General features: G+C 33.4%; 1 protein-coding gene across 1 annotated transcript; it reads right to left on the bottom strand.

Moving 5' to 3' along the window:
• Positions 1-277: 277 nt before the first annotated feature.
• LOC112099554 (sentrin-specific protease 1-like) lies at positions 278-811 on the bottom strand. Its single transcript, XM_024186964.1, has 2 exons — positions 794-811; positions 278-676 (listed from the first exon to the last, which is right to left on the bottom strand). The coding sequence occupies exons 1-2, from the start codon at positions 809-811 to the stop codon at positions 278-280; spliced, it is 417 nt and encodes a 138-aa protein (XP_024042732.1).
• Positions 812-11,158: the final 10,347 nt, after the last annotated feature.

Here is an 11,158-nt window from a genome sequence, read left to right as displayed (position 1 = left end):
CGGTCGGTGTCATGAACTAGGCCATAATCGTAAGAGATGTAAGAATCCCATTGCGTCGACTCGAAGTTAGTTGTATTTTGTGTGTTATGAGTTTGTTAAAACTATTATTGTTTTTGTGTTCGTTGGTTAAAACTGTTACTGTTTTTTTTTATATTGTACACTTATATTTCATAAAACTTTATTTAAAGTTTAAAATGTGAGGCATTAAAATTATATAAACTTAAGTGTGCGAAGTAAAAAAAAATTCAAATTTCAACATTTAAATTACTACATAGGTTTACAATTGAATATCGTCATTAAATATATCAACCGCAATCTTCTTTCTAAAGTACTCGACATGACTAGCGTTAAACTCCAATCTAAGCCCGAACATTAAATACATCGTAACCATCAATACAAAAACACCGCAATCGCCAGTTCCGGGCTCTTGTTGTGGCGCGCTCTTAACTGCGATAACTTTCCATGGGTCTTCACTCTGCAACTCCGGTCGGATATTGTAGAAGCCAACGTATTCCAACCATTGAGGGAATATCACTTCAAGTGGCTTGAATTTCAACTTGTACCTTTTGTCGTCGCGATTTGTGAGTAATGAGTCAAAAATCCAGACTTTGTTTTTTCGAAAGTCAACTCGTGCTAGTACCCAATGCGCGCCGTCGAAGTTAACAGGGATGAGTAGCTGCATATAACAATTGAAAAACATGTTCGTTATGTATGAAATTAAAATACAACAAAGAAAAAGCAACAACTTGAATATTTTCATTAGATAGCATGTGAAATGTAATAAAATACATACCATATCGACATCCGTCATTGATTTAGACATTGTGTGCTGTCGGCCACAAAGATAACTATTCACGCGGTCGTCGAATACCATTGAATCGACTGCACAATTCCCGTTATTCCATAACTGATTCAAGAACACCTAATACATAGATAACCAAGAAATGCATAAATTAATAAAACTTAAATTTTTACATCCACATAAAATTTATAAGTTTTGTCGGCACGTTACCCAAAAAAATGTGTCAGTATGTGTGACACGTTGGAGTAAGGCATTTGGATACTGCCGTTGCTTCTCGCTAATCAAGCGGAGATACTCGTGAATATGCTGTAGAGAAACAGAAATATTACGAGTTTTTAAAAACAAATTTATACACAAATCCACAACAGTATACACCACGAGGAAATTATAAATACCTCATCGCCTAACCATCCCATCGAAGCTGTCCCCAAAATTATTTGAAAGAACGACCGCGGGTGCTGGACTCTCCGGCGGACTCTGCTATCACCAGTAAACCATTGATCAAACTCAGCAAACAGACTAGAGTCCTCCAAGCCTCTCAGTGGATTTACTTCCACACTCGTACTCATGTCAATCGCATGCTCCATGATTTGGGGTCGAGGTAAAGGCCGGACGTTCTGTCCTCGCCTGACCGGAGGAATCATGTAAGGACTGTTATAAACATACGACGGTATGTACGCGTGGCCGAACTTACTAACGCCCGGAGGCACCTCTGTGAACACCTGCACGCTCTCCCCACTTACATCCCCGTAGAAACTATACAATGATGTGGGCGTAGACAAATTTTCATTACCCACGTCAGTATACACTCCAACATCATCTGGGGCCTGTACATTCGCCAAAAAGAACATATTAAATAACTATCAAATTAAAAGTTAAACGAACATTATTATCAAATTTAAATTAGCTTACCGCATACGAGCGTGCAGTGGGAGAATCCTTATTTGGACGTTTAGAAAATGTGTCGATGAAGCCAACAACGGTTTCTTTAAAATCTTTTAATTCTGACTTTATTTCATACACGTTACGATCAATCTTATCCAGCCGTCGTCGTACATAATCATTAAACTGCTTTGTCCTCGACTATTACAAAAGAAAAAAATAAAACTTTAGAATAACAATAAAAAATTAATAATTTATAAAAAAAAATATCGTATATTCTTTCTAACCTCAGAATCTCGTGCGTCATCAGAGTTGTCTGTTTGCTGCTGGTGGTCATCAACAGCCACCTCATCCTCAAAAGTGTCATGCCCCACCTCATCCGCAAAAGTGTCATGACGCTGCTCTAGTATTGGGTTTGGTATGTCGTCATGATCGTCATGCTCGTCTGAATGCCTTGTAACCGACGGCATCGCGTTGATTGAGGGTTGATGCTGTATAAAGTATCATTTAAAATTAGTAAATGAAAAGTCAAAAATTTCGATTAACAAATTTTTAGTGCTTAGAGTATACCGACCTTATGAACCCAGTCTGGAATGCTTGGCAAGTAATCCTTCACAGAGAGCCAATAATTTTTGCTACTCTCCTTTGAATTTGGCTCAAGGGTTTTTAAAACGTCCCCCTTCCATAAATTCAATTTAAAATTTTAAGTAAGTATACATAACTTAAATTTAGTAAAGTTTAAAAAATAAGTAATACATATTACTTACAAGACGAGATTCGTCGTTGAAGAACGAATAAACCTCCGCAAAGTTGATTCTCGACGACGCCATGGGCTTCCATTGCAGAATGCGGGGAATCTTATTCTTCGTTTTGACGACCCATGTTGATGGCAACCCTCCGATTGCTTCGTAAATCCAAGCCTACAACAACCAAAGTGAAAAATCAAATAAAACAACTATCAAATATTTAATACAATAAAACTTATTAATAAACAAAAAAAAAATAGCACCTGAACCCCAGACGTAAAGCCGTAAAGATTGTATTTTTCAATATTATGATCTGAATTTTTCAACCGAGTCTTCTTAAATTTCTCGTCTTTCTCGAACAGTGCATTGTCAAGACTCTCGTAAATAATTTCCCACGACAATAGACCCCATGGACGCTTTCGGAAGTACTGTATATCATCAACTTGGTCAAGCCAATCGAAATTAATTTGACAGTGATTTTTTCTTGCATTTAGTACTCTGTCCGCAAAATAAAACAGTGCAATCTTTAATGCGTCCATATCGTTCATTTCCTCGGAATTCAACTCCTTAAATACTGCATCGAATTGCTTCACATTAATCTTACGATGCACACCACCAAAATACATATTCCGTAGCCTCTGCTCCATTTCATCATTTTTTTGATTGGTATCCACACCAAATGAAAGTCCAGTAACCAAGCACCATTCAACAATTGACAAGCGAATCACATGCTTACCAATTTGAAACCATAACTGATCCTCACGGCTATCTTCTTCATGGGCCACTTGCCGCAGTAGAAGATTGTGCAAAATTACCCCATTAAATGGAAAACTTCGACACTCCAAGAAATGCCCAAATATATCCTTTTTGAACATACGCAACTGCCGGTTTGTTAATTTTTCCTCGATGACTTTAACGACCGAAGATAACATACACATGCTCGAAATTCGACCAGGAAAATGATCAGCATAACGAAAATACATCTTGCCTACTTCAATATCCGGTGATTCTGATTTCGCCATGTATCTGTAATATTTATAAAATTATTACATTACATTTACAGAAAAAAAATTAACTCCTTACAAAAAAAAAATTTAATTTTTGGTGCGACGGGCAAGCCTGTCGCACCAAAAATTGGTGCGACGGGGCCAGTCGCACCAAAAAATTGGTGCGACAGGCGCGCCCCTCGCACCAGCTTTGGTGCGACGGGCGCGCGCCTGTCGCACCACAGCTTGTGCGACAGGAGCGCGCCTGTCGCACCAGATTTGGTGCAACAGCGTGCCGCGAGATGGGCAGCAGCGCGCGGCCATCTCCCCTCCCTCCCCACCCGCAATTAAGCACAATCACTCCAAAATCGAAAACAATACTCCCAAACACCACCAACCACCACAAACATCATCACCACCACTATTAATCTCAAGCTATAACTATTATTATTCTAAAATCTCATTTTAAATTAATGAAAATAAGAAAAATGACTAACCTAGATTTTGTTAAAGGTTGTAGATCGTAGATCGGATGCCGGTGAGAGATGGAGCCGCCGCCGACGAGGGTTGATGTCGCCGCCGATGATGGGAGTTGGATTGGTTTGGGAGAGATGAGTGAAATGGAGTGTTGGGGGAGAGATGAGGGAGGGGTATTTTGGTCTCAAATGTTGTTTAATGGCTAATATTGATAGAAATATTTTTGGGGGGTTAAGATGAAAAAAAGAGAAATTTTTTTGGTTATTACTGTAAATTTCCCTATTTTTAAAGGGTGCATTTGGCACATTATATTGTATTACATTATATTGTATTATTTTAATATTGATGTATTATATTATATTGTATTGCATTAACACAGTATTATAATAATGTTGTACAATATTTAGTGTTATATTATATTGTATTAGTTTTAAGTTATACAATGTTTGGTACGACATTATACTGTATTAATATTTTTTGTAAGAAATTTGAATTATATATTTAGAAAATGACATTTATTAGTATTTAGAAAAATATTAAATATAGAATAGATTTAAATTTTTTAGTAGAAGTTAAAAAAAATCATAATTCTTCATAAAGATCGAAGATTATGACCTTAAAATTTTGGCAACATAACATCTATTTTTCTTTTTGCATTTTCCAAATATATAACCTGGAAAATAAAGATCGAAACAAATAATTCAATCAATTAATCTTTAAATAATATCAAAACATTAATAAATAATTAAAACATGCAAAATTTGTCCAAAGTCATTTTAAAATGATAAAAGAAAGGTTTTTACATACTCTAAAATGTTAACATAAATATTTCTTTATTATTGATTTTGATAATAACAAACTTGATTAAAATTAATTAATCTTTTAAAAGATCAAAATAATTTTCATATACTTTTAAATCATCATTCTCACTTTATAAATGAAAATAATTTTGGTTATTCTCTTGTAAATGGTTTTAATTCAAAAAGCTTGAGAACTTTGTTTCATAAATATTGTTTCAAATCCTATAAAATGGATCTATTTGACAAGTTTTATAAACTGTTGGTTTTTAGGTGCAAAATAGTTCACTGTAGCAGTTTCTGAAGAAAACGACGATCCGACATGTATTTAATGGCTTGCCGACATCATACAGAATTGAAGATTAGTCTCTGGACCTAAACGACGATCCAACATGTTGGTAACGGCTCGCTGACATTACAGAACTGAAGATTAGCCTCTGGACTTTAACGGTGATCCGACATGTTGATAACGGCTCGCTGACATCATACAGAATTAAAGATTAGTCTCTGGACATTAACGGCGATCTGACATAATACAGAATTAAAGATTAGTCTCTGGACATTAACGGCGATCCGACATATAGATAACGGCGATCTGATAATTTAAAAATTCAGCCTAACGGTCATATTAACCAGTCAAACGGCGATCCGATATCTAGTTAATCGCGATTTGACAGTGAGCAGAAAGTCAATAACGGCTATTTTTCAGCTCCAACTATAAATAATGTAATTGATTTAATTATTATTTCATTAAATTCATCTTAGATTTGCATGATAATTTGTTTTAAAATCAAATAATTTTTATAATCTCAATTCACCCCCCCTTTTGGGTTGCACACTTGTATTTCACAAAATATTAAAATGATACAATAGTTGTAACAAAGTGAATGATGTTAAGTAATCTGAGTACACACATCCATATGCTAAAATACTACCGCATAATATCATTGTTAAGTTAGACATGCAAACTCTTCATTATGAAACTCCACCTCTCCTTTCATGTTCACGCAAAAGCATCCTAACATATGCTAACTTACGGTCACAATCATTCCGTAATGCCTTGAAAGCCATTATATTTGAAGGTTTCTCTACCATTAAATTTAAGGCCATACGCTCATCATCCATAGAGAGTCCCATCGAAGCAAGCTGTTCAGCAATGTAATCATGATCTTCACTACTTCCATACATATTATAAGACATGTCGGTGTTGGCTTCGTGAAATGCTGAAACCAATTTCTCAATACCAACAACAACATATTCATCTGATTTAGACCTCTTTCTGTGTGATGATTATGCACGTGATCGAGTAGTGTCTTGAGAATTTGCAGAAGGGGAAGCAAACATGGGAGAACCTTCATCATCAATCTCATTATCATCATGGATTTCTTCTTGAAGTGCTGCATTAGCCATATCAATTGGAGTCTCTGCCGACCTTCCAGTTGCACGATCTTTTCCAAATATATTTGCTAGCCTCTCATAATATGGAAATGGCTTGTTCCTTCAATTGATTGCTTCTTTATGGGACTACGAAATAAAAATAAGATAGTTAAATAAACTTTATTATTTTTATAACAATACACCATGTAACCATGCAAATATAACTAACGACATAAAAAGAAAATTATTTTCCTTATTGTAAATTCAAAATACTAACCTCCACGTATGATTTCCACACTTCTTCACTATCAACCTCCACACATTTTCTCACATCATTCCATCCAAAACCGCTAGTGTTTAACATATCAAACAACACCCCATAATTTTTCTTCCATATTCTTATCTTAGAGTCAATATGTGGATAAGCCTTCAAACCACAACCTGGTTGCAGTTTTTCTAATTCATTTTCAATATATTTGTAACTTCCAGATTTGAAGGTACCATTATCAGCTCGACTACCGTTTGCAACTAGTGCATATAAAATGTTCAACATTTTTTCTTCTTCCTCTTTTGTCCATGCTCGTCTTGACCCCGTTTTATTTCCAGTAGTATGACTTGAACCTCCACTCTCCATGCCTACAAAATGAATAAAACATAACACCAAGTTAAATTCACATAAGTAACACTCAATAAATTCCTGTCAATTTCGATATTTTAGCAAGAGTACAACCTTATATATCTTCTTAAGGACATGGCTATATAAGCAAAAGTACAAATTTAGATGCTTTCCTAAGAATATCGATATACTAACAAAAGTACAACCTTAGATGCTTTCCTAAAAACATCTATATACTAGCAAAAGTATAGCCTTAGATGCTTTCCTAAGAACATCAATATACTAACAAAAGTACATCCTTGTATACCTCCTACGGACATCGATATACTAGTAAAAGTACAGCCTTAGATACTTTCCTAATAACATCTATATATTAACAAAAGTATATCCTTAAAAACTTTCCTAATATATATATTAACCAAAGTACAACAACCTAATTACCCAGCCAATTATTATACATTGCAGTAGCTAAATCATTCCTCCAACTCGTCCATTGGTCTGAAGCTTCAAGGCTACTTATCTTATCACTGTCGTCTACTTTATTGTTAAATATGTCAAGTAACTCATGCTCTATTGGATCCACAAGCATTTCTCTCCTAATCAGATTATGTAATAAACAACATGCAGTAATAATGCGACATTGGCATTAGTACGGTGCAAGGAATCTTTCAGCATTTGTGTATCCGGCATCCACAAGATAGTAATAACCTATTTATTTCACATAAGCATTAGTACAATTTTTAGTTTTAATATGTAATTTAATTTAATATCATTTTTGGGATAAGTACTACATGTAGGAACTTTTAAACCGGTTGGCTTGTTTAATGCATCCCGAAGTACTCTTGAGTCAGATGCAGAGCCTTCCCATCCAGGCATCACAAAGATGAATTTCATATCTCGTGAACATGCCCCTAAAACATTAGTAGCAATCTCACCCTTTCTTGTTTGATATCTTGGCTTATCATTTTCTCCCACAAGGACTTTAATATAAGTCTCATCCAATGCCCCTAAGCAATTCTACACATATAAAACAAATGAAAAATTTATAAGCATTGAACTATCACCAGCTATAATCAAATAAAAGTAATTGATAATATACCTTAAACCACTTCCATCTCTCATCAGTGCAATTTTCTGGTACAGGTTCTGGTGCCCTTAGTAAAACATCATGTAATTGTAACACTCCATTTAATACTGAGTTGAAGTATCTACTAACTGTTTCACCAGATCTGAAAAATCTACTACCAATTGTGCGATTCTTGAGATGATGAGACAAAGTGTGAAGAAACATGCAAACTTGCTCTTCAATTGTCACTGAACCATTAGCCCTGAATCCTCCATTCACTCGAAGGAGCTCACATAGTAGGTCAAATGTCCTTCTATCCATTCTTAGTTGATTCACACATTATATGTCACTATTGCCTGTAATGCTATCTAAGTATTGTAACCGAGTGGCATGATTTTGGAATGTACGACTACGAATTAATTTTCTTTGATTATGCCTTCAGATCAACATCATTAACAAAAAAAATGTCACAATGAACATGAACCTCAATTTCATTTGCCACATGACAAAAAAAAAAAATTTCCTCTCATGTCCATATCTAAAACAACAAATAAAATGAGTCAAAAATCAGCTAGCAGGCCGTTGATAAAATGTCCATAAACTTAAATGCTAGCACACTTTTTTTTGTTGCTATTTTCACAAAGAAGAAAATAGAAGCATGCATATATATATATATGGAGAGAGAGGGGGGGTACTATTATTATCATTACACATACACAAAGATACTATGGACCCTAGTCCTAATTAATGACTTAAACAAATCACGTGGAAAAAAATATATATCCCTATTTTCTTCCATCTTTGTTCATGTCCATTGAAATTATAACATGCAGATATAATATAAAGAAAACATTTTCTGGGCACAAAATAAGAGAATGCAATTATGAAACCAAGATTAGAAAAATAAGCATTGTTTCACAGGAAAATAGTTATACATGTACCAAAGTAATGCAAGTTGACCACAAAAATCATAATTGAAAATCTAGTATATTCTTAATTAAAACACATTTAAATCAAACAATAGTTAATTGCCTAAAAGAGTGTAACAGACAAGTTTACCTGAAATGAGAAATTTGAAGATCCACTTGTAAAGAGAAGGTCTTCCAGAGGTCTTTCTGGATCAACACTTTTATCTTATATAGGCCTACAATCAATGATTCTAGTGTCAGGAAAAGTTATGGAAACTATCAGCTACCTAATTTATGAAATTCATTGAAATAAAAATTATGTTATGAACAAGATGAGCAAGAAAATTTTACCCTGTGATTGTCTTGTCTTTTCATAAAAGTTATGTCAATAATGAGACAAATAGGAGGGAAAAGGGAAATAGTGGGATGGGAAAAAGGAAAGAATAGGAGATATCAAATAAATGATCCAGATAATTCAATCATTAAGTTAATTCAAACAAAAAACTCAAATCCAAAATCAAACCTTAGGCGATGAAGGTCGGCACAGTGGTGGTGTTGCGCAATGGGTAGCAGTGGAGATGGGATCGCACAGAGTGTGGGTGTCACACGGGGAGGTGACAGCGAAGTCAGATGGCATAGTGGTGGAGCATTGTGGAGGTGGCTTCTGTTGAGCACAGGGAGAATCACAAGGAGAGTGATTTGAGAACAACATTGATGAGAATAGAAAGAAAATTTTATTTTTATCTCAAAATAGCATCAAACCCGTGTAAACCCGACCCCCCCCCCCCCATGGGTTTATTTTATGCGGGTTTGACCGCATTAACATTTTACTGTAACCACATTACAATCCTATGTGGTGTATTTACCAAACATTGTATAATAATACATTAATACTATGAGGGGTCCTAAGACCTCATAATGAGGGGTACCAAACATAGCCAAAAAGTATTATTTGACCCGATTAAATGTCTTGGCGTGTGCTACACAATCGTTTATTTCAGTCGTTAAAGTTACCTTATGAAATTATCAGTTATTTATTTAAGATTATTAGTTATCAATATATATGAAAGGGTATTGAATTTCGCAATAGAGAATTTTATTATTTTAGAAATTTTTTAAAGGCCTATGTATTTATATTTCTTTTATTAAAATATACTTAATTATCTTTGTTTTCATTAGTTGCATGTCAGATTTATTTTAAATTTATATTAGATCAGATAGAATTACTATTTTACTTTAAAAAGTTAAATCCAACATATATCAAAGTAAGGAAATGTGTATTTGACGTAATTTTTAAAATTACAGCGACTAACTTAATAATTGACTCAAATTGTATGACTAAAAGAACATTTATTCAAAATTTGAAATACATATGACATGAAAAATTCTATGATGCCACCATTAAAATTACGGAATCATGCTATGATAAACATAATTTTTTTGTAAATTACACATAAGTACAATAAATGAAAAGTAAAACAAGTAAATTGATATAAGAGTGGTAAATCAGTATTTTAAAATTGCAAACAAAATAAACATTTGAAAAAATAACATAAAACTTATAAATGAACATAAAACTTTAATTTAAAAATAGTTTATTTATTTAACCAAAGAAAAAAATTTACTCATCAATTGAAAACAAAAAAAAAATTGTATTGAAAACAATTAGAATAAATTTTATTAAATTGGTTTAACCGTAAGTTCTATATTCAAATTAGGACATTTATAAAAAAAAATTCATTTTCAATTATAGTATTTGTTTATTATATAAGTTAATTAAGCAAAATTATTTGTCTTGATGTGGATCAAGCCAAAACAAAATTAAAATACATTCTTATATCACTAAACATATATGAAATATTAATAAAATTGCATCTAATTTTTAATTTTAAACATATTTCATGTATTTAACTTTACTTCTTACTTATACTAAATGATCATTTGGGTCGCTGTCGAAGAGGTTTAGAAGGATGCAAAATCACTTATATTACAAAACTTATCTTACAAACAATTTTGAAAAATCTTCAGTTCTGTAATGTCAGCGAGCCGTTACCAACATGTTGGATCGTCGTTTAGGTCCAGAGACTAATCTTCAATTCTGTATGATGTCGGCAAGCCATTAAATACATGTCGGATCGTCGTTTTCTTCAGAAACTGCTACAGTGAACTATTTTGCAAAAAAATTGTAATTATGAAATATAAGTTAATAGTGTATAGTAAATATAATTTTTTAATATTTATTTTGACAAAATTATTAAAGATGTAATAGATTTTTCATCATACAAGTGAAAAATTATATTAAGATAGCTTTCAAGTTATAGCAGCTAGTATTTATCAAACACTTTAGTGCTGCAGGTTTTAAGCTATAGTTACCCAACCTCAATCCCAAACACACCATAAATAATCTCATAATTATCATTACTCAATTTAGAAACAAAAACAGTAAATATATAAAGGTAACCATTATTATAACAGGTTTTTATTTTGCATTTGTAAGTTTT

Source organism: Citrus clementina, unplaced genomic scaffold (genome assembly GCF_000493195.1).
Source record: "Citrus clementina cultivar Clemenules unplaced genomic scaffold, Citrus_clementina_v1.0 scaffold_3, whole genome shotgun sequence".
NCBI lineage: Eukaryota > Viridiplantae > Streptophyta > Magnoliopsida > Sapindales > Rutaceae > Citrus > Citrus x clementina.
The sequence above is the reverse complement of the archived record's forward strand: the minus strand, read 5'-3'. Positions and strand labels throughout refer to the sequence as shown.